At 41.7% G+C, this 24694-nt stretch overlaps 1 protein-coding gene across 1 annotated transcript in view; it reads left to right on the top strand.

The window, feature by feature from the left end:
- The window catches only part of grik4 (glutamate receptor, ionotropic, kainate 4), a gene marked incomplete at both ends in the record, with an annotated part of 144316 nt that overhangs the window by 70428 nt on the left and 49194 nt on the right, over positions 1-24694 (top strand). The window contains 3 exons of the mRNA XM_083694520.1: positions 4985-5038; positions 21565-21726; positions 23259-23411. Of these exons, the coding sequence (XP_083550646.1) occupies positions 4985-5038; positions 21565-21726; positions 23259-23411 (369 nt within the window). The remainder of the gene's footprint in view (positions 1-4984; positions 5039-21564; positions 21727-23258; positions 23412-24694) is intronic.

The raw sequence follows: 24694 nt of genomic DNA, 5'->3' as shown, positions 1-24694 counted from the left end.
AAGTCAAGGAAGCCATTATTAGTCTGAAAAATCTGAAAACCTAGCCAAAACCTTAGGCTTCATCATTATCACATCATTAAAGAGAAACAAAATCACTGGTGAGCTCAGCAATCGCAAACCGGCTAGTAGGCCAAGGAGTACTTCCACAGTGGGTGACCCAAGACTGCTCAGTTCAACTGTCCCACAGATCAGGAACACTCTCCAGGAGGTAGGCTGTGTCAGAGATCTGTCCCCTTACTTTTGGGTACCCTGAAATAGGGGGACTATGCATAAAAAGTGGTTTAATTTCTGAATGGTTAAATCAATATGTACACAAATACCATCAAATAAAAACTGAGAATCTCTACTTTAACCTCTAGTAATTGTTTGACTTAAAATCCAAACATTTGGTGTGTAGAGCCGAAAGAAGAAAAAATTACTTACGCAGGCCACTGTATTAAACTCAGCATAAAACCTACCTCTGGATACCAACTAGCGAGCCTAGAAATTCAACACATCAGCTAAAGTTGTCAACATATTGTAAGTTTGCCCAAAAACCAGATGATAATGACCTTTTTCACAATCAAATCAATTCTGCACTCATTTTGTTGTCGTAGCCGTGGTATATGTGGGATAATCAACTCTTGACGTGTGCGGTTATAGGAAATTTAACTGCATATAACCTCGGCTGCGGCTCTGGTCGTTTTACATCCTCACTGTGTTATACAGTATATACATATGTCCTATAGCCACACACCTCGTTCTTGATTTCCCCCTTACATATAGGACTTTGAGGGGTGCTTCATATGTATCGAAGCATGGAACCTTTTTTGGTTCCATATAGAACTGTTAGTTCTAAGAGTGTACAGAGTGACTCAGAGATGAAGCAGTGCTGCAAAACTTAATTTAATTACTGAACCTTTTGTCGGCTCTTTATTAAAACATTTGATATGCATCAAAAAGGTCTTAATGGTATTAAGGAAATAGAATTGACCTGAGAGATGATTATATTCTTTCTCTCTCATCATTTGTCTGAAAAAACATCCTCAGCCATGTATAAAACTAGCCCATGTGGCATCTGTCACAACACACAGACATTAAATAGATATAGGGCATAGGCCAAGAATGGCCCAGGGCTAGCTTGCACTCGATTCACACACACACACACACACACACACACACACACACACACACACACACACACACACACACACACACACACACACACAGACACACACACACACAGACACACACACACACACACACACACACACACACACACACACACACACACACACACATTTGTTAACCCTGGGCTTAGTGTTAACCCTAGGTTAAGCACATGGTTAACCGTAAATAACCATAGCAAAATGTGACCATAGCCATGCAAGTTGGCTAGCTAGCTAGCTTGTAGTACGCTGTCACGACAGAAACCAACAAATTATAAATAAAAGCAAACTGAAAGAAATGAGGGACCATTTCCATTGCAGTTAATGCTGACCCTGTTTCCCACTGGCTAGTTTTGGCACTGTGTTTGAGAGATTTCTGGGGCTATACCCAAAAAGTTGGTGCTAACCCTGCTGTAGGGCAGGGCTAAAGTCAGCTGTGGCCCACTTAAGAAAATGCAAGTATTACAGCAAATAATCTGGTTAAACTCAAATATACTGAAAAAAACCCATAAACAACGTTTATGGAAAAATGTTTCACAAAGGAATCATTTTCATCAATGATATTATGAAGGATGGAAATATTATGTCAAATAAACAACTTTTAAAAGAATATGGGACTGTATGATCAATCCAAAATGACAACCAACTGATTCTAATGACAAGTACTCATTAAAAGATTTGTAATTGTGAAGAGTAATTGTAGTGAATTGGAAAAGGAGAAGGTAAAGACTTAGTTTGTCTGCCTCATATTAAAAATCACAAATGGCTGTAGTATAAATAGATCAGTATACAGTACCAGTTTCATTTAAGATAAAAAAACACTGAACGCTGCACCATACAGGATACAATATTACTGGGAACAGATATTTGACGTTCCTATCCCATGGCATCAGGTTTATGAATTCATATATAAAACAACAACTGAAAGATTATACTTTCTATTTAAATTGCTGTATACAATTATTGCAATCAAAAGAATGCTCAGCATATGGGGCTACAGATTTTGTAGTGAGGAAACCAAAGCAATAGATCATCTATTTTGGTATTGCCCTCAAGTGTCTGACTTTTGGTCTAAGGTTCAGGAATAGCTGCCAAAAAACAATATTAACCTAAAAATAACCCTACAAAAAGCACTATTGGGTGATGTAGTATCTGACGGACAATCAATAATCAATATAATTATAAAATATTCATTTGTTTTTAAAAATCTATGCAAGCTCTACAAATTGAAAGCGTCAGGAACTAAGTGAGACATTAGAGCACAATTGAAAAATATATGGCGCAAGGAATCCAAGAGAGGGTGGTATACCGAGAGAGCTGGGATGGGCTGAGAGCAGCTGAGGGGTGGAATTAAAAAATAAATCTCAAGAACTATCAGTTAAAATGAAATAACTACCATATATACCATAAAAGACCGAAATTACCATTCAATGTAATAATGTGTAAAAAAACATCAACAAAAAAACGTGTAGACAAAACACTGGTCCTTCAGTGAGGGGGGGGGGGGGTGACTGGGCTAATAAAAATAAAAATAAAGTCCAAGTTTGAACAGTTGCTAAAAGCTCTCTTAGCCTGGGGCTAAGGGTGCTCTTAGCCTGGGGCTAAGGGTGCTCTTAGCCTGGGGCTAAGGGTGCTCTTAGCCTGGGGCTAAGGGTGCTCTTAGCCTGGGGCTAAGGGTGCTCTTAGCCTGGGGCTAAGGGTGCTCTTAGCCTGGGGCTAAGGGTGCTCTTAGCCTGGGGCTAAGGGTGCTCTTTGCCCTAGGGGCTAAGGGAGCTCTTACCTCTAGGCTATACGCAGAGTGAAAAGGCCTAATGCTATAAAATATTACACAAGGTGGCGCAGCATAAAAATCTTTGAGTGACATTATTTCCTAGTTAACTTTGATATATAACTTTGAAACATTAACAAAAAAGGGAAAAAAAACGAAAAAAAAACTTTGGAGCATTAATTTAAGTGATAATTAGTGATTTCCATTTCAGTCCAACTTTAAAGTAATGGAACATTCAGTGCATTTCCTTAGGCACAGGACTTAGTTTCTTAGACACTTAGTTCATTCTTCCCATAATGGGGACCAGACTTCTCCGGTCCATTCTAAAGAGTTGTGATTGGCTCTGAAGCTGTGATTGGCTCCTCATTTTCCCAGAGAAATAGTTGCATGTCTGTAGTGGAGGAGACAGAGACTAGAGAAGAGCACAGAGACTCTAACCAGAGTCAGACTGACGCTGAGTTTGATCATTCAACCAAAAACATTATATTACATCTGTAGGACACATATTTTCTCCTCCCTCTCTACTTCTCCCTTTCAATTTGATCTCTCCTCATTCTAACACACGGCATCATGTCGCCATGGAAACTCTGGGGCAGAGATGAGCTGGAGCTCACAGTGGAAGATCACAGCAGGGTCTCTCTCTTTTCAGACTCTCCATGCATCCCTTCATCCCTTTCTCTGTTTCACACACTTTGCATCCCTCCATCCCTTTCTCTGTTTCACACACTCTGCATCCCTCCATCCCTTTCTCTGTTTCTCTGTTTCTCTGACTCTATTCCTCATCCTTCTCTCCCTCTCTCTCTTATTCTGTCTGTCTCCATCCCTCCATCCCTCTCTTAGTCTCACCCTCTCTGCAGTAGCTCCATTCCTCTTCCATCTTTTCATCCTTCTGCCCTTTCTCCTCCTTGTTGTGTATCTGTGCTTTGAGGCGGTGTCTGGTGGCACAGTAGCACGGTGAACTGTTGGCAGCATGTCAGTTCCTGAGTAGCGGAGGTTGGCCAGGCACATTAAAACTGTTTGCCAACCGCCAGGCCAGTCAGAGGATTTAATTACATGGTCAACTGCAAGAAGAGCTGTTATAAAAGTTTCTACAGGGAGCAAATTAGCCCTCCTCATGCAACACAGTTTGGGGGCAGCTTACTTGGCGGCGCACCTTATTATGAAGTATATTGTCGCATTGTTAACATTCATAGCTCCTTATGTAGCTGCAGTCATAGAGCATTACAACGTGCATGATGAAGACATAATAAGGCACACAAGGCTGTGATAGAAGGCAATACAACTTTGCAAAAGACAGAACTCAAGTAAAGTGTTGCTCTTGTTTTGATGTTTACATCTTATATCAGTCTGGTCAGACTTAAGGTCTATGTTCTGCCTTTTGTTTTGATGTTTACATTATTTCATATCAGAAGGATAATTAGAAGGTCTATGTCCTCCTGAGGGCTGTTTTTGATGGAGGCTTTAGCATTCTGAATGTAATCTCAGGATGTCTTTCCTAGAGATTGTTCCCCTCAAGTGTGGAATCTCTGTACTATTGTGTGTGCTATTCACAGAAAGAGATCTAGTCAAGCATTGTTAAGTGAAATGTTATGATACATAGAATCAGATTATTTTTTATTTTTTGTAGGGAATTTTCCCTAAGAATCTTTTTTTTTCTTTTGTACTCTTTTGTCATTTACCTTGGTTTCTCATAAAAGGAACAGCCCTGCCTCATTCAGCAGAATCATGAGAAGAAACATTGAATGAAATCGGTTTAACACTTCAGTTAAAATAAAATTAAAAGTTCACCTTGTCCTTCAGAACTACTGCTCAGTGTGTCTGTGTGGTTTATTCAAACGATAAAGCTGAGGGTTGTGCTGCATACTGAAATATCTCATTATTAATTGCTCCAGAGAGAACCATCATTAGATAAGAATGTGTCACATCTTATCAAGATTTAGATTTGATCTCTGGTGTAATCTAGCAAGGGCTACAGAGCATATCTGACCTCTCTCACATCTCGCTTCCTCTCTTTTTGTCCTCCCACTCCTCTCTCCCCCCCCCCCCCCTCCCCCTTTCTGTGTTCCAGGCGTCAGAGCTGGGCATGCTGTCCGTCTACTACACCTACATCTTCACCTCTTTGGTAAGGATCTCTGGTCCCGGCCCGCTGCTGCACTCTAATGGAAATTAATGATGTTGGGAACACTCTGCACTAATGGTGCTGTAGCGATGATTCATATCAGCCTGATATATGACTCATTAATGGCCTGCTACAGCCATGTTTCCCTCTCACTCTGCAGTGGCTCAGTCCCCTGATCTCCTGGTTGGGCACTGGGCACTGCGGGGCAAGGACAGCGGCGGAGTGTGTGGGTAGTGTAAGTGTGTGTGTGTGTGTGTGTGTGTGTGTGTGTGTGTGTGTGTGTGTGTGTGTGTGTGTGTGTGTGTGTGTGTGTTGTGGTGACTGATTATAATTCTCCTCCATTTCCTAAATAGAGAGTTATCGCTCAGAGAATCGTCATTAATAGCTGTAGCACCATTAAAGTGTCCTATGCTGTGCCCCCCACTGGCCTTTAGTGATAATGTAAAAGGCTTGAAAAAACACACATTTAGTTATTCTCAGAACAGAATGTGATGCATGGCCAACATGTCAGAGAGATTCTGTTTGACATTAGTTTTATCAATGGGAGGTCCATGATGTGACACTGTAATAAAACTAGAAAAGGAAGTTTGTGGAGAAAATTTGTGGGCTTGCAAATTATTATTTTGGTAGTTGATCAAGTTAAAAGATGGTTTGGACTATAGATTTGCTTAATGTTTAAAAAGTCTAAATAGTATACAAACCTGTATCAAAGTTATTTAAGTAGGGTCAGTCAGTGTACATTTTAAAGTTGGATTGAGTTGTCAAGCTTAAAAGATGAAATCCTATCATGTATCATAGGAACCTAATGGTCCTCATAGAAACCAATGTTAATTCATGCAACTTAAAAAAGCTTAAAAGTATAAAATAGTATCAAAACTCTGATTGGAAATTAAAAATGAAGTCAGTCTACACATTTTAAAGTTAAATTGAGGTGTCACGCTTAAAATATTGGAAAATTGGCTTGACAGGTGTATCTGGTTAGTCAGGTGTGTTCCGTCACATCATTTGTGCATGCGTAAGAGAGCAGTCAATGTCTAGTATTGATTCTTGTTTTTTTGTTTTCCTTTGGAGTCTGCTATTGGTATCTGTCAACATTTAGACCAAAGAGTTGTCACTGCAAGTCAAGGAAGCCATTATTGGGCTGAGAAATCAGAAAGATATCAGAAACATATCCAAAACCTTAGGCTTGCCAACAAGAGAAGTTTGGAACATCATCCAAAAGAAGAAAAACACTGGTGAGCTCAGCAATTGCAAACAGCCTGGTAGGCCAAGGAAGACTTCTACAGTGGATGACCAAATGCTCACCATAATTAAGAGAAACCCCCAAATGACTGTCCCACAGATCAGGGACACTCTCCAGGAGATAGGCGTGAATGTGTCAGAGACTACAATTCACAGAAGACTTCACCAGCAGAATTACAGAGGCTACACTGCAAGGTGTACACCACTAGTTAGCAACAGAAACAGGATGGCCAGATTACAGTTAGCTAAAAAGTACCTTAAAGAGTCTGCAGAGTTCTGGAAAAAGGCATTGTGGAAAGATGAGAGAAAGATCAACATGTAACGACACTTGGACGATGCGTCATCATACAACAAGACAATGACCCAAAACATGCTGCCATAGCAACTAGGGAGTTTATCAGGGCCTAAAAGTGTTCTAGATTTTTTCCAGTATTTTTGGAGCCCTGAAATATAAGTTTATAAAATGTTGTACTTTCTAAATGGTGAAACCAATCTGAAAGAAAAAAACATTGAATTTAAGCTGAGAATCTCTACTTTGTTTGATTTAAAATCCAAACTGTTGGAGTATAGAGCTAAAAGAAGACAAACTGTTTGCTCTTTCCAATGCTTATGGAGGGCACTGTAGATAGAAAACATTTGGAAGTTAATCAGTATGGGGTAGCAGGTTAGTTAGATATAATGTTGTAAGGTTAGGATAGTGGTAGAGTTAGTTAGTCAGTTAACCGGATAAAAGTTTTTGGAGTTACAAAAAGCCTAATAGTTTACAAAGTTATATTTAGGTATCAGAAAGATTATATCTGGTTGATAAGATTTTCTGGGTAGTTGAAAGAAAGTGAGAGTCTTATTATGGTAGCGGATAAAGTTAAATGCTTGGATGGATGGTTGGTTGGATGGATGGATAGATGAAAGAGAGGATGGATAGATGAGAGAGAGAGGAGGTATAGAAAGATCAATACAATTAAGAGGTTAATCAGGTTATACTGAGTGAAGCTGTAGTGACTGGTGAAAGGAAGAAAGGATGATGGGCTGTGAAAGAAAGTGAGATAGTAGGATGGACAGATGGATAAAAGATGGTCAGAGGGTAGGATAGCCAGATAGATGATAGAAGGATAGAAAATAGATAGTTCTAAGAAGCAAGCCCACTAATTACCCTGGCATTGTGAAACCCATGTCCCCCTCCTAGCCTTACCGTACCCACATCATGGTTATTTGAAACTGACCATACAGTTATAAATGGCTTACCCTTTTCAACCGGAATTGGTCTCACACATAGACAGAAAAACAATAACAATTATTTGTATGATCAATGCGCAATTACATGAATAGCCAGCGAGCGCACCCAGCTGCCGAAGAGAAGAGACACGTACCCTTCATCACACCTGTATGTCGAAACACAGTTTTTCTCTCAGTCTATTTAGACCTTGTTTTCAATGAGCATCCTATGATATTTCTTCCCATGTGTGTATGTAGGCTACAGTATGTGTGTCTGCGTAAAGGCCAGTGATAACAGTACCAACCAAAAGTCCTGACTTAACACAACCAGTGCATTATTTCTGGCATGGTATTGATTTAATTCAATGATTACACTGTTACACTAACGTCAACAAATCGACGCCTCAGGGCCTCACTCTGGATATTTTGGTTAGTAACAACAGCCCAGGGCTTCTAGTGTCAACCCTTAGATACCCAGACCCAGTTCTCTTTCAGTCGACTGGGTTCGACCCCTCACTATGGGACACACGCTCTGTGTACCTATTACTTGTGTACCCTATACAATCACGCCTGATGCAGTCCGGTGATAGTTACAGGCAGATAGCCCCATCTACAGCCCATCCTACTGCCTATATAGGACCTAGCAAGTGTGCCCATTTGATCCTTTCCACTCTTTACTTGCTGATTTTCCTGAAGCGTACTGTAGTGTGTTCTGTAGTTAGCTACAACTTCACTGTTCTAAGAATCCTATCATTCTTCTGGGGCATTAGGTTGTCTCTTCTTGAATCCTGCGGTCCAGCTCGACTTTCTAGAAGAATATTGAAAATGTTTTGGTGGATCTGATGAGAATTTTGCATCCATTGAATTTCTGACACTCACCAAATTGACTATGTACAAGACTCTTTTTGGTAGTGGATTATGTTGGTTCTATGAATTATATTACTCTGATATGTATATATTATAATTTCTGTCTTTGTGTTATATAATTTTGTACAGGTATGCTGCTGGTTTTTGGTTAATAATTGTGTGCTTTTGAATAATCTGTTTTATTAGTCTTGTATATAAGCATTTCTGCATTCATTATACCTGTAGGATCTGTCTCATGAAATCTTGGAAAACACATCGAGTTTATGAGCTATGTTTTACTCACACTGTATTTAATGCTTGGCACAAAAGAGCCATACTTCTGTGCACTCATTAAAATAATATTCAGTTAAGATAATTGAGTTCTATGAGCAGTTAGATATCTATATCCATCACCTCTTAGAGAAACTGTGCTCAGTTGTCTGGCTTCAATGGTAATACAAAATGGAGGAACTGTAATTTGTCCTAAATGTGAGTTAAGATTTCTCAGGGTGGATGCAGTAGTCCTGCACATGAGTCATACTGTACACTGATGTTTCCTTGTGATTTGTACGTGCAATAATACAGAGATTAGCTTGTTAAGCCTCTGACAGGTTAATGAGAGTTAACCTGGGAAGTGACTAGTACTGTATACAATTCACTTTGCAGGAGATGCCACACATCACAAGATAGATAGATAGATAGATAGATAGATAGATAGATAGATAGTGAAATGCCACGACTGTTTCTTCCCCTCCTCCCCGTTGCCCTTCCCTCCGACTCATCTATCCATCTCCAGTCCCAGCGTCTGACACCCTCTGACTGATGACCTGCCAGGCTGTTCTCCTGCCTAATTTGTTTCCTCCAATGGTCTCCAGATGCTCGTCAACAGAACACCTCTGTGAATGATCTGTAAACAGTGTTCTGTGAATGATCTGTAAACAGTGTTCTGTGTTGCGTGTCTGGGACTGGGTGCTTTAGTTTTTATCGTGGCTGAGTGTTTGTTTTTGCTTTGTTTACTGGTGTTGTTTGTTTTTGTTTGTTTGTTTGTGTAGTGCAGTCATTGAGAGATGCAAAGGCTGATTGATGTAGGAGAGCAGTGGGAGAAGATAGCATGCATCTCTCTTCTCCTGTCACGGCGGACATGTTGGTTCACAGGATTACAGAAATGCTCCTCTGAGTACTGAACACAAGTCACGATAGCAGAATCAACAAGTAGTCTCTCTCTCTCTCTCTCTCTCTCTCTCTCTCTCTCTCTCTCTCTCTCTCTCTCTCTCTCTCTCTCTCTCTCTCTCTCTCTCTCTCTCTCTCTCTCTCTCTCTCTCTCTCTCTCTCTCTCTCTCTCTCTCTCTCTCTCTCTCTCTCTCTCTCTCTCTCTCTCTCTCTCTCTCTCTCTCTCTCTCTCTCTCTCTCTCTCTCTCTCTCCCGCTTGTGTGTGTGTGTCACCTAATGGCAGATCAGTCGATGAGGTATTACTGTTGCCGGCTAGGAGATTGATGAGTGAGAATGACTATCAATATGCGATCATTAGGGGTAATGTGGTTGAATGTATGCTGCCCTGGGGAGAGAAATGACTGTGAATTCCTTCATTAACACATCAGCCAGATAGCAGCTTAGGAGACGGACCATGTGTTCCTCGCTACATTAATCTAGCTCTCTGCCTCCCAAGGATGTGGCTGGGGAAAGTAATGAATAATCTAGAAACAATCTTTCAATTCAGTTAATGATGCAATCTGAAATAGACATGCAGGTACTGTGGAGAGAGGGGTTGCCAACAGACTGTGCCCAGCACATACTACATACTGTTTCATAAGCACTGTGGGACAGCAGCTTGAATCTTCATAGAAATATGGCATCTTAATCTCAGAGAAAAGAGAAATATGTAGACATGTTTGACTGGATACATGGATGTGTGTAGTCCCCCTATCAGCTCCCAATGTCTATGTAGAGGTCCTTCACACACAGACACACATATACACACCCACCCACCCACCCACCCACCCACACACACACACACACACACACACACACACACACACACACACACACAGACACACACACACACACACACACACACACACACACACACACACACACACACACACCACCCACCCACCCACCCACACACACACACACACACACACACACAGACACACACACACACACACACACACACACACACACACACACACACACACACACCCACCCACCCACCCACCCACACACACACACACACACACACACACACACAGACACACACACACACACACACACACACACACACACATTTTCTCCCCCCGCCATTGGTTCCATCTAAGTGATTTGTGTCTTGCGATCCAAACTACTCGGCTGGATTGGATAAATCACCTCAGGTCTGCAGTGCTTCATCTCCCAACCGTGGGATGCCTAATGTCGTTTGAAGGTTAGGTGAGCATTGGATCACGCCTAGCGAGCTAGTGAGCGTCACTCTGTGCACTAATGCACACAGTGGTGGGCTGACATATTATCTCTGTGGCGTAGCGGGCCATTTCCTCCTGTTTGTTTTGTTTCTTCATGTCTCATTTCCTGTCCACACAGCCTGATCCCTCCTGTCAAAGCCTTCATTGTCATGCATCTGTGCTTGTGGAAGAGCTGTCTACACGATAGCGTGTGTGTGTGTGTGTGTGTGTGTGTGTGTGTGTGTGAGAGAGAGAGTATGTGTGATGTATTGAGCTGGCTGGCAGGTGCATTGAGCTGGCCCGCACCATGGTGGCCTTGCCTGCTCACCGCTGCTTGGAACAGGCTATTTATCCTTCACCCACTATGACACAATGAACAGACACACACGCACACGCACATGCACACACACACACACACATACACACACACACACACACACACACACACACACACACACACACACACACACACACACACACATAGATACTCTCACGAGAGATATGATCTCTCTCTCTCTCTCTCTCTCTCTCTCTCTACAGTGGGTGAGGAAGGGCTCGGGTTTAGCCTGTGAAGCATTGCTGATGGTTTTATTCAATAGTTAATCCCTATTGTGTATCTGGCATCCTGGTTCTCCTGCCATTGTTCTCTGCGTTGTGGGGACTTGGCCTCGACATGCTCTCTAGTTTTCATTATTACTGTGAGCACCTTCAACTGGCTGAATGTTGAAATGTGCCAATAAATGCTGAAATTCCTCTCTCTGTCTCTCACACTCTCTCTCTCTCTCTCTCTCTCTCTATCTTTCTCCCTTGCTCTCCCTCTCCATCCATCTCCATTTCTCTCTGTCGTTCACACATACTGTCTCTGAACCTGTCGCTATGTGTGTGAATGATGTAGTCCAGTTCAGCTGTGAGAGGTGATAAGACATTATAGTCTGATTTAAGAATTAATTTCACATTATTTTGACATCAACATTTAGTTTCACATCTTTTTGAAACCATCTTGAATGAATGATGGGTGGATCACTTAAAAACACCTCCCCATGTCTCAGTTTTACCCGAACAACATACACTTTATAAATCCCAAACCATGTCACTCAGAATGCCTGAAAAGTCAGTCACTGTGACACTAAAATGATTGGTATTTAATTAATTCCCCTCAACAGCTTATGTAAAGTTCATATTTCCATGTTTAGACACAGAGTTTGAGAATCAATGAAGTGAATAATAGAAAAGGTAATAGGTTTACGTGGAAACTGACAACAGAGAAGCAGCATCTAGTCAGAATATAAAGTATGTCATTATTATGTCGTGATGCTAATTTAGTCTTGATGTGTTCACTAGGCAACACCTGCTTGTACCGGTGGGAGGGAATATTGCCCGTCATTGTTGCCAGTGAAGATATACATTTTCTGAGGAACAAAATCATTTATGGACAATCTACCAGGCAGACAGGAATGGATATTTCTTTAAGTAGAGACAAACCTATTTAGCACCAAACTTTATAGCTTCCTCTGGACTGTGTGAAGTCTAGCAGAGTATTCATTACAGTGGGTCTCCCTTATTGAAGCTTTCTCCCTCTGTAACCACAGCCATGTATATAGGCTCTGTATGTACCAAGAGTTAAAGATTGTAATTGTGTGTGCGTGTGCATGTGCGTGTGTGTGTGTGTGTGTGTGTGTGTGTGTGTGTGGGTGTGGTGTGAGTGTGAATGTGGATGTGGGTGTGGGTGTGGGTGTGTGCATCACTTACCCTAATGAGCTTGTTAATTAGTCATTAAAAGTGACAGTCTTCTGAGCATTCTTTCCCCCTCTGCTCATACTTTGTAAATCATCCTCCCTCTAAGTCAAGGCTGGTTATTGTTCCCGGACCTTTATTCATTCACATATCTTCTCCACGTCTCTATTAAGCTATAGGTCTTCCAAGAGCTCTGCCTTTGCCTTTTGTGTCCCTGCCTCCTGTGTGTAACCATTAGTGATGTTTACACCACATGTCTAACTTCTGGCTGCTTTAATTCATCTAATGGAGCTGTTTTTGACATATTACCATATTGTATTGTTATTATCACTATTCTTGGCCAAGGCTCCAGATATGGTCGATGAAGGATTGGCTGTTACTGATAATGTGGTTTGGGGATGGGAGGGGAGGGGACGCGACGGGAGGGGAGGGGAGGGGACAGGGATTGTGACTCTAGGCTCTATTTTCAGCTGACGCAAAACAGACTCAAGTCCAAACGCAGGCTTATTGGCAATTTGTGTCGGCAGTAACAGGTGAAATTACCAGTGTGCTGGAATGCTGTCTCTGTCTGCACTCAGGTGGGTGGAGTAGCAGTAATAGAGGTGTGGTTATTACAATGAGCAGGTCAAGTGCCATTAGGTGCACTGACCAATTCTGGCCTTGAAAATAGCACTAATTAATTTCATAATCTAGTCCATCTGAGCTATTAACCAACCTCCTGTCAGTTTTCGTAACATTTAACATTTTGCCTTGGCAACAGCCAGAAGCCAGCAGCCATTTCGTTAGCCAAGCTCTGTGGTGTGGAGGTAAAATACCCTCCTCTGCTCTCCCTCCATCAGTCTGGTGTGTCCTCCATGCTGTAGTGAAGTGGAGCACGGTTCAACTGAGAGTAGTGGGGGAGTTACTAGGCTTCCAGGGATGGATAGGAAAAGCTCAGGGTTCCATTGGAACCAATGAGTTAAGCTGAAGTCTGGTTCTCATAGTCTAGTATGTCTTCTGTCTGTCCTCTTCCTCTTCTTACAGTGCATCTCAGTAGTCTAACGTGGCTTTCTTTCCTTGTCTCCAATACTGTATCTAATATACACTCACCAAACACTTTATTAGGAACACTATACTAATACTGGGTAGGGCCTCCCTTTGCTCTCAAAACAGCCTGAATTCTTCGTGGCATTGATTCCACAAGATGTTGGAAACATTCCTTTGACATTCTGGTCCATGATGACATGATTGCATCACGCAATTCCTGCAGATTTTTCAGGTGCACTTTCAATCTGTGAATCTCCCGTTCTACCACATCCCAAAGGTGTTCTATTGGATTCAGATCTGGTGACTGGGAAGGCCACTGAAGAACACTGAACTCATTATCATGTTCATGAAACCAGACAACTTTTTTGAGACGACTTTTGCTTTGTGACATTATTGCATGCTGGAAGTAGCCATTAGAAGATGGGTAAATTGTGGCCTTGAAGCGATGCACATCTTCAGCAACAATACTCAAATAGGCTGTGGCATTCAAGTGATGATTGATTGGTATTAACGGGCCCAAAGTGTGCCAAGAAAACATTCCACACACCATTACACCACCTCCAGGTGTTCCTAATAAAGTGTTCAGTGAGTGTACACTGATGTTATAAGTTTGGACTGGTGAAAGCACGTTCCCAGTAGACATGCATCATACTGCTTTCATCTACAGACGAAGAAGAGGAGAAGAGGAAGCCACTTTTAAGATTCAGCTCAAGTCTCATCTCTCACACACACTCCGAGACCACACACACACACACACACACACACACACACACACACACCACACACACACACACACACACACACACACACACACACACACACACACACACACACACACACACACACACACACACACACAACCCCCAGCCATCCTGACAAAGTCCCCCTGCTGTAGTAATACCAGAGACCTCCATACATATTTCAGTGTTTTCTGTCTAGCAACAAATTGCCTAGTGTTCAGATCCTCTACCTCCAAGCTTTTTATCCAAAGAGGGCATTAATTTGTAATTGGAGGGGAATCGTTCCTTTCATAGTATTTTTGCTTCAAACTTCATTTATTTTGTGTCTTTGTTGCCTATAGTTACATTGGGAGTCCAGTGGCTAGAATGGAGACAGTTGTAACACCAGTTACTTATTCCCAGCATATGCTGTAATCTGCAATATTCATAGCCTACTGCTGCCTTATCCACCTTTAGATTATTCAATAGAGCAGGCCTTTACCTTATAAATTGTTGTTGTTGTTGTTGTTGTTGTTGTTGTTGTTGTTGTTGTTGTTGTTGCGGATTAGGCATATGTTTTATTGTTTTTTACACTCCACAGAATAGCCAGGTTGTTTTGATATATGATCTTTAGCAACTAGTAATGTAATACCTGTCGATATTGTAATAACTGCTAATAATGTAATACATGTTGCACATGCATATACTAACTCTACACAGGCACACGCACCTGATGGCATTGACCCTCAAGCAGAGGACCCTATGACTGACCCTGAAGCACAAAACATACAACACTCTCTTATCATCGGGAATACTATCATCAATCATTCAGTTAACTCTTGATCAGGCTTTTTTGATACAGATACTCTAATTATTACTTTTTCAGTTCCGTTTTTTACTCAGTTTAAAGTGTGGAGAAGCTCCTTACCCACTTTACCTCCAGCACAACAATGTATATTTCTACACTGTAAACGGTGAGAATTGGCCAAGTTGTCTTTAAAGGTCATGGTGCAAATTTTGCAGCACAAAATTGAGCACAAAGGAAAATAGTGTGTGTGTGTGTGTGTGTGCGTGTGTGTGTGTGTGTGTGTGTGTGTGTGTGTGTGTGTGTGTGTGTGTGTGTGTGTGTAAAAAAAGTGTGACACTTGATATGTATTCAAAAGACTGCGATATTAGTATGTTATTACATTATTGGTTGAAGTTATTACATGTTACTCATTTGATAATGTAATAACCAGCTATTAATGTAATAACCTATTACATTATGCGCAAACGGTTATTACCTTATTCGCTCATCATTTTCATTACATTATTAGCAAGTTATTACATTATTGTTTTTGATTACATCATTAATGCAAAATGTATTACATTATTAACAGTTATTACATTATCACCAGATATTACATTATTAGTTGCTAAATGCCACTATTAAACTATTCAAAACCAAGGTAATGTATCAACTTCCAGTGTGCTGTGCTATATGATGCGTAGTAAAGTTCTGCAAGAATTATGCATTTATAGAAGCATTATCATTTTAGATGTCATTGTTATCCATAACCCACAAGACATTTCTATGGTGAATGTACATTTTGCTGTTGACTTAATGAGAAACAGAGAAAATCCAATGTTGTTATTACCTCTATAATACAGTATAACCAGTGCTGCAGTGACATTTGAGAGATGCTCTCTCTCTCTCTCTCTCTCTCTCTCTCTCTCTCTCTCTCTCTCTCTCGGCCTTCCCACAGAATAACACTCTAATTAAGAGTCGGTGGGGAGCTTTAGAGCTTTAGTCGGAATTTACATGGCAATTGATAGGAGCATGAAATGACTTATTGCCCAAAACACTGCGTGAACATCCCAGCTATTAGTGTAATAGCTATGGCAGTAGATTTTGATTTCATTATTGCTCATAGAAAGCTCGTCTAGGGCTTGAGAATGCATTTACTGTCTTATTCCACAAATACACAGGGATATAATTAATTCATATTTTATCTTCAGGGAAAATCAATATGCAATTTACAGATGTGTTACTCAATCGGTGGGTTGTGGATTGGAGTCCATTATATTGTGCTCTATTGCTGCCTGTGGGTAGCATTCAGTAGGATTTCCTTCCCTTTGATTTTCCAAGGCCTACTGTATTCTACTGAGGGCTACTGTCTTCATCTCACTCAACTCCAGGTCCACTATTGCTTCTGTATGTAGCCATAGTTGTTTGTACCGTATGTAGGCAACTTCTATGACTATCATTGTAAGATCTGTATTTGCAATAGAAGCCTTTGATAGCTGTTATTAACAATCAATACTATGTGTTGAGCTTGCTAACATTGTTACTACTATACTGTTACCTCTGTGAGTACTGTGCTGTTATACAGTAGTTTGTATAACACGTGCATGCATGAGTGTGTGTGTGTGTGTGTGTGTGTGTGTGTGTGTGTGTGTGTGTGTGTGTGTGCATGCTCCCTAATTAGTAATGCTAGAGTATAGCTCACTATAATCTCAGCATTTTCATTCATTCTGTGAAAAATAGATCGATTGAGGAAAGGAGTCTGGATGTTGTGGAGGTTATTTGAGTTCGCTTGGTCTAAAATTCTTTCTGTAGAATTTAGTACACTTGCCACATTACATAATGTACATTCATTCAACACACTCTGCTTATGGAAGAACCTCACTGCCATTGAAATACAGCTTGATTCTATGTTGTTTGCTTATTGTGTTACAGTACAAGTGTTGCTGAGTAAGTTGGCCATTATAAACATATGTGTACTGTGGGTGGATTGTGTTGGGTCCCCTGCTCTGCTGCTCTAATGCTCTGTTATGCAGCTTAGTGTGTGTGTGTGTGTGTGTGTGTGTGTGTGTGTGTGTGTGTGTGTGTGTGTGTGCGTGTGAGTGTGAGGGTGAGTGCGTGAGTGTGTGCGTGCGTGCGTGCGTATTTGTGTTAGGGATGACAGACCTTAACAGACAGGTAGTCTACCAGCCAGGCGCCAGGCCTCTGGGGGTTTCATTATTCACCGCTCGGCTTGGATACACCATAACAAACACCATGTGTCTCTGAGTGTCTGTGTGGCGGCTATAGTCGTGTGTACAAGTGTCTGGGTATGTGTCTGAGGCAGAGAGCAAGAAAGAGGAGAAATAATGCAGGAGGAAGGACAGAGGAGGGAGAAAGATAATAGAATGGAGTCCAGGTGCCAGTGGGTGAACAGCAAGGGTTGGCATGGGGGGTTGGTCCTGGGTTCTGCTGGATCTCCAGGTGACAGGGGGTGTCAGGGGGCTCTTTGCCAGGCTGTCAGCTCCTCACTCCTCACTGGTCTCTCTCACTCTTTCTCTTTCTCTCACACTCTCTATTTCTGTCTCTCGCCTGTATGTGTGTGTGTGTGTGTGTGTGTGTGTGTGTGTTCCTGCCTGTGGTGTCTTTGTGTGTAACTGTTATGTGTTTGACTATATCTCCAGATACAGTGTAGCCGGAGGATATGTGTTGACCTTGGTGCTTCATGTGTTGAACTGCATGTGTCGTTAATGACCAGCTCATTAGCCAGGGCTCCTCTTTAATGATCTATTAAAGTGCACTTAGAGGGTGATTAGGGCAGCTGACAGCTGATAAGCGCACCATGATACTGTCACAATCTTGCAGATGGTGGAGTCTATAAAGGTGTGGTCGGGACGTGATTCAGCATTTCAAAATGTCTCACAGGAAGTTAGATTTTTCTGATTGCTAAGTTGTTTGTTGTTTGTGTGTGTGTGTGTGTGTGTGTGTGTGTGTGTGTGTGTGTGTGTGTGTGTGTGTGTGTGTGTGTGTGTGTGTGTGTGTGTGTGTGTGTGTTGGTCCTAAATGGCCTTGGCACTGTGTAGTGTTGCTGTGGAGTTCATCTGGGGCCTCCTCTGCTCTGTTCTCCCTCAGGCTTCTGACTGATACTTTGTCTCCCTTCTCTCCTTCTCGTGACTCTCATTGTCCTCTCCCCTTCTCTCTCTCCCTCTCTCGCTCTTCGTTTTATCTATTCTCTAACCGCCTCTCTCTGGCTCCTATCTCCCTGTACCGTGTCTCTCCCCCTCAGTCCCATGAACCTCTCTGTTTCTCTCTATCCTCCAACTGCCTCTCTCAGTGTTCTCTCTGTTCCCTCAACTTTATCTCTCTCTCTCTCTCTCTCTCTCTCTCTCTCTCTCTCTCTCTCTTCTTCCTCTCCCTGTCTCTCTCTTCTCCCTCTCTATCTATTACCCCTCTCCCCCTCTCCCCCTCTCTCTCCTCTTCTGTACTCCCTCTTTGTAATACAGGGCAGCAGCAGTGAAGAGGAAAAAGTTACAGGAATAGCAATAATGAACTGTACATTTATTCCCGAATAAACTTCTGACGGTTACGGACATGATAAAGTGGACTCTACATAATAGTGGTTACATAAGCTAGTGACACAAGCGATAAGACTGATGATACAAACAAATGATGATAAGAAAAGAATGGAAATTCTACCAGAGTCTTAGGATATGTGCGTCAGAGACACAGGAGTTGGTACACTGCAGGTCTAAACCAAAACTCAAAGAATCTTATATACCATCCCAGTAAATAATAACACAGAGACCAGCGTCAAACAGGGGAAGCCTTTTTGTGAACCATATAAATTACAAGAATTTACAATCAGTGTTATCAACGGGGGTAGATCTGCAGGATGTCCACCAGTGCTCCGGGCAGAGAGAGTGTGAATCTCCCATTCACAATAGGAGATAAAACAGCACTGTCATTGTATCAGCCACATGTAAACATATGTAAATTAAGTAAAAAGTCCCTCACACACAAGCACAAGACTAAATGACTGTCTCCTCCAAGTCTGTCTACAGAAATGCAGCTTTCCAGTGTTTGTTAGAAGAACACCAGAGTTACATACAGTTAGGAGCCATAATTTTGGCTCTGTACGCCACCAAGTTTTGTCTTCAGTAAGTGAAATGCATGCTCGATCAGGTTGAGATCAGATGATTGACTCAGCCATTGCAGAATATTCCACTTCTTTGTCTTAAAAAACTCCTGAGTTGCTTTCGTAGTATGTTTTGGGTCATTGTCCATCTGTACTGTGAAGCGCCATCCAATTAACTTTGCTGAATTTGGCTGAATCTGAGCAGACAGTATTTCCCTAAACACTTCAGAATTCATCCGGCTGCTACTGTCTTCTGTCACATCATCAATAAACACTAGTGACCCAGTGCCATTGGAAGCCATGCATGCCCATGCCATCACACTGCCTCCAGCGTGTTTTATAGATGATGTGGTATGCTTCGGACCATGAGCCGTTCCAAGCCTTCTCCATACTTTTTTCTTCCCATCATGCTGGTACAAGTTGATCTTAGTTTCATCTGTCCAAAGAATGCTGTTCCAGAACTGGGCTGGCTTTTTTAGATGTTTTTTAGCAACGTCTAATCTGGCCTTTCTATTCTTGAGGCTGATGAATGGTTTGCACCTTGTGGTGAACCCTCTATATTTGCTCTCGTGAAGTCTTCTCTTTGTGGTAGACTTGGATAATGATATGCCTACCTCCTGGAGAGTGTTCTTCACTTGGCTGGATATTGTGAAGGGGTTTTTCTTTACCATGTGAAGGATCCTGCGATCATCCACCACATTCAGGCCTTTTTGTGTTGCTGAGCTCACCAGTGCGTTCTTTTTCTCTCAGAATGTACCAAACTGTTGATTTGGCCACTCCTAATGTTGCCGCTATGTCCCTGATGGATTTTTTTGTTTTTGCAGCGTAAGGATGGCCTGTTTCACTTGCATTGAGAGCTCCTTTGACCGCATGTTGTGCATTTACAGCAACAGCTTCCAAATGCAAATGCAACACTTGGAATCAACTCAGACCTTTTACCTGCTTAATTGATAAAGAAATAACAAAGGAATAGCCCACACCTGTCCATGAAACAGCTTTTGAGTCAATTGTCCAATTACTTTTGGTCCCTTGAAAAAGAGGCAGCTACAGATAAAAGAGCTGTAATTCCTAAACCCTTCCTCCAATTTGGATGTGAATACCCTCAAATTAAAGCTGATATTCTGCACTTTAAGCCCATATTCATATATATATATTACTGTAACTTTAATATGTTTTAGTAAACAGCTAAAATAACAAAAATTGTGTCAGAGTCCAAATATATATTGACCTAACTGTAGGCTTTGATGTGGACTGCCGAGAAGCTGCTACATGCTAGCATAAATCGTGGGATTAGAGAGTTACTTTGTGTGTCTGTGAGCCGTGGTCTCAGGGGGGTTCTTCTCTTCCTACTCAACACCCCACTCCCCCCATCTCTTGTATTTAGGATCGGAAGCCCCGCCCCCTCTTCTTCTCAGTGTCTGTCTCGGTCTGAAGTGTTGGCACTTTTTTATTGCTTTTCGATTTCTATCTCCTCCTTCTCTCTTCCCCCTTTCTTCTCCTTTCCCATGCACATCTTTTTACTCTCCCCCACTTGCCCTGATCCCTCTCTTCCCTCCTCCTCCTGCCACTGTCATAGCCATAGCAGCACTTTGACTCCTACCCTGCCCCCACCAACCCCCACACTTCCCCCACTATCATCTCTCTCCCAGGGCCCAGTGACAGCCAGTGCCAAAGTCATAGCCTATTGCGTTGGCATCTAAGGGTGACTGCTCTGACACTTCTATTAACCAGTCCCATATCATCCTCAACCCCTCCTCCACCCCTCCTTCCTGTATCTCTCTCTCGTTGGCACTGCCACCTGAGGGTGACTGCTGTGACACCTCTATTAACCTTAAGATGACATCCCTGGAACCATGTTGAACTTCAGACTTCCGAGCTGTTGATAACTGAGGACATTTCTAGAATAGAATGGAACATAATACTTTTCCTGGTCTTCTTAACACAGCACATACTGGGGGAAATTGATGTGGCTCATGCACAAGATAGGCTTCACAACCATGCATGAATAATGTAATTAAAGACACAATGTAAATAAATGAATGAAATTGGGGGTAAACAAGATTAGAATGTGGCTTCTCTTTTCTGTGACATCATTATTATATAATAATATATAATATTCCATTCAATCAGATGTCTCCAAGTATAGACAGTGGCAAAGATGATTTACTGTATATATATAATATATGCCATTTAGCTGACTCTTTTATCCAAAGCAACTTGCAACCTAAGTGTTGTTAGTGCCATGCTCTACCAACTGAGCCACAGAGGACCACAACCCCTTGTCATCTACATACCTAATACCATTATCCTCTCTCTCTCTCTCTCTCTCCCTCTCTCTCTCTCTCTCTCTCTCTCTCTCTCTCTCTCTCTCTCTCTCTCTCTCTCTCTCTCTCTCTCTCTCACTCCTCCCCCTGCAGGAGTTCTCTCTGCTACGACTGGATGATGTGGCGGACCAACGGGTGAACATTGTGGGGTTCTCTGTCTTCAACAGGACACACCCCTTCTTTCAGGACTTCCTGCTCAGCCTCAACCGCTCCTGGCAGGAGAACTGTGACCACGCCCCCTTCGCAGGCACACCGGTAAGACCACAACATTGTTCACTGTCAGGGCATTGCAGGTAGACATAGAGCTGCCATGATTCCTATTCTCGGTGTCAAAGAACAATGTCTATTCTAACAGATATATTTTTCTCTGAACATTCAACTGCAAGCTTCAGTCATATATGTGTCTACTATGGTATTTTTACCAGCCAGTATGTGATGTCAAATGTCACAACTGTTAACTCTCTCCAAGCCTCTCTCCAAGCCTCTCTCCAAGCCTCTCTCCAAGCCTCTCTCCAAGCCTCTCTCCAAGCCTCTCTCCAAGCCTCTCATACACAGCAGTCTCCCTTTTTAATTAGTCACTGTTCTTAACTACCACAGGTTTAATATGCAATGCATTCTCTTAGTTCATGCTATTTTTCTTTTTTCATTTTACATTATTCTCAACCAGTACAACACGCTTTTGTAAACAAGAGAGGAATACCAGTGTATTTATTTCATTTCTTTTCTGACTTCAAACAGAGTCATTCATTAATTACCCTTATTGATTTTTTGTTTCTCAACGAGGCCCTCCAGAAAGGCATGGAGAAATCAATGGCTGCTGTTTGTAGAAACCAGCTGTGTTTTTGCAGTGGCTTTATTCTTCTTAATTAGGAGTTTATCTTTTATTAATAATAACTTGATGTTCTGTAGTAGAGAAGAGGTGGAGAGGAGAGGAGAGGAGAGGAGAGGAGAGGAGAGGAGAGGAGAGGAGAGGAGAGGAGAGGGGGAATAATAGCTTTGAGACTAGCCCCAAACAAAACAAATAGAGACAGAGAGACTCTTAACACATGCACATTAACTATTGTTTTCCAAGCTGTTACCTCGATGCTACATTGCCTGTTATGTCCTACAATTCAACAATAAGTATATATTAGATATTTTCAAGTATATACAGTCATAATGGCTATAGACCTATTTGGTGCTCAATGTCTACTCTATATCACACTCATCTACAGTATGTAGCCCCATATCAATATTCACAACACATCTCTATTAATGCCTTATTTCTTCATTATACAGGCCTACAACAGTGAAAACACCCCATCTACTGCATATTATGTAGGCCATCATGCATTTTAATAGTATTTACATATGCAGCATCGATGGGCCTCTCTTTAGTCAGCAGAATTCCCACTCCTGCATCTCTGGCCCACACACACACTCATGCACTCATGCACGCATGCATGCATGCATGCATGCACACACAAACACACACACACACACACACACACACACACACACACACACACACACACACACACACACACACACACTCACACACACACACACACACACACACACACACACACACACACACACACACACACACACACACACACAGGGGTGAAGTGATGGAGGTTTCACCCTGTCAGCAGATCAGAGGGTCCTAATGATCTAATGGATCTGACAGTTGATGTGTGTGTGTGTGTGTGTGTGTGCGTGTGTGTGCATGTGTGTGTCCGTGTGTGTCCGTTTGAGCGTGTGTGTGTTACTGACAGCCTCTCTCCTACCCTCTCTCTCTCTCCCAGCTCTCCTCTGCATTGCTGTTTGATGCGGTACATGCGGTGGTGGCGGCTGTCCAAGAACTCAATCGTAGCCAGAATGTTGGTGCCACTCAGCTCTCCTGTAAGTCCTCCAAGATCTGGGAGCATGGCACCAGCCTGATGAACTACCTGAGGATGGTAAGGGCACCCTCGCTGGACAGAAGTGGAATTACCTTTTTTTTTTTAGGGATGGAGGAAATTAGTAAATAGAATTTGTGTTGGATCTGATAGCATTGTGCTTGCATAATTTCTAGTCTCTTTTTTCCCCTGCCCCAACCTTCCCTAATTGGAGGAAATGAAAAGAATATTATAAATATATACTATATACTTTTTTTTTTTCTGCAGACACCTCATCGGAGGACCTTTATTCATTTTAACAGTTATTACAAATATATTGTATCTACTAGGTATTGTATATGCATACACACACATATATACATATTATTATTATTATTTTGGTTTTCTTAACATGGTAATTTACGTCTATTATGGTATATTTGGTATTATTCCTGCTGTACATGCCAAGATATTTTTCACTTCAATTGGTATAGTTCTTGAGATTAATTCCACCCCTCAGCTGCTACCAGCCCATCCCACCTCTCTCGATATACCACCCTCTCTTGGTTTCTGTGTGCCATATATTTTTCAGTTGCGCTGTGATGTCTCACATAGTTCCTGAAACTTTCAACTCTTAGATTTTAAGACAGATTTTAAGCAAAAAATTTATAGTTTTGCTAATAGTATGATTATATTGATTATTGATTGTTTGTCAGATACTAAATCACCCAATAGTGCTTTTTGTAAGATAATTTTTTGATTAATATTGTTTTTTGCCAGACATTCCTGAACCTTAGAATAAAAGTCAGACACATGGGGAAATACCAAAACAGATGTTGTATTGCTTCAGTTTCCTCACGACAAAATCTGCATTGTGATGATTGTTCAATGCCCCATAGGGTGAGCATTCCTTTGGTTGCAATCATTTTATACAGTATTTCAAATTGAAAAAAGCAAAGTGATGAATCAATTGTTGTTTTATATATTGATTCATAAACCTGATGCCATGGGATAGGAATGTCAAATATCTGTTCCCAGTAATCTTGTATCCTATATGGTGCAGTGGTCAGTGTTTTTGACCTTAAATGAAACTGGTATACTGACCTATTTAAACAAATATTTTTTAGCCATTTGTGATTTTTAATATGAGGCAGAAACTAAATCCTTTTCCAATGTTAGATTAGATTAGATTAGATGCAACTTTATTGTCATTGTGCAGAGTACAGGTACAGAGACAACGAAATGCAGTTAGCGTCTAACCAGAAGTGCAAAAAAGCAGAAAAGTGCAGTGTGAACAGTATATACAGGTAGTGCAGTATATGAGCAATATAGTAGTGCAGTATAGTATAAGTAGTGCAGTGTAA

The sequence above is a fragment of the Argentina silus genome, assembly GCF_951799395.1.
Source record: "Argentina silus genome assembly, chromosome: X".
Classification (NCBI taxonomy): Eukaryota; Metazoa; Chordata; class Actinopteri; order Argentiniformes; family Argentinidae; genus Argentina; species Argentina silus.
The sequence above is the reverse complement of the archived record's forward strand: the minus strand, read 5'-3'. Positions and strand labels throughout refer to the sequence as shown.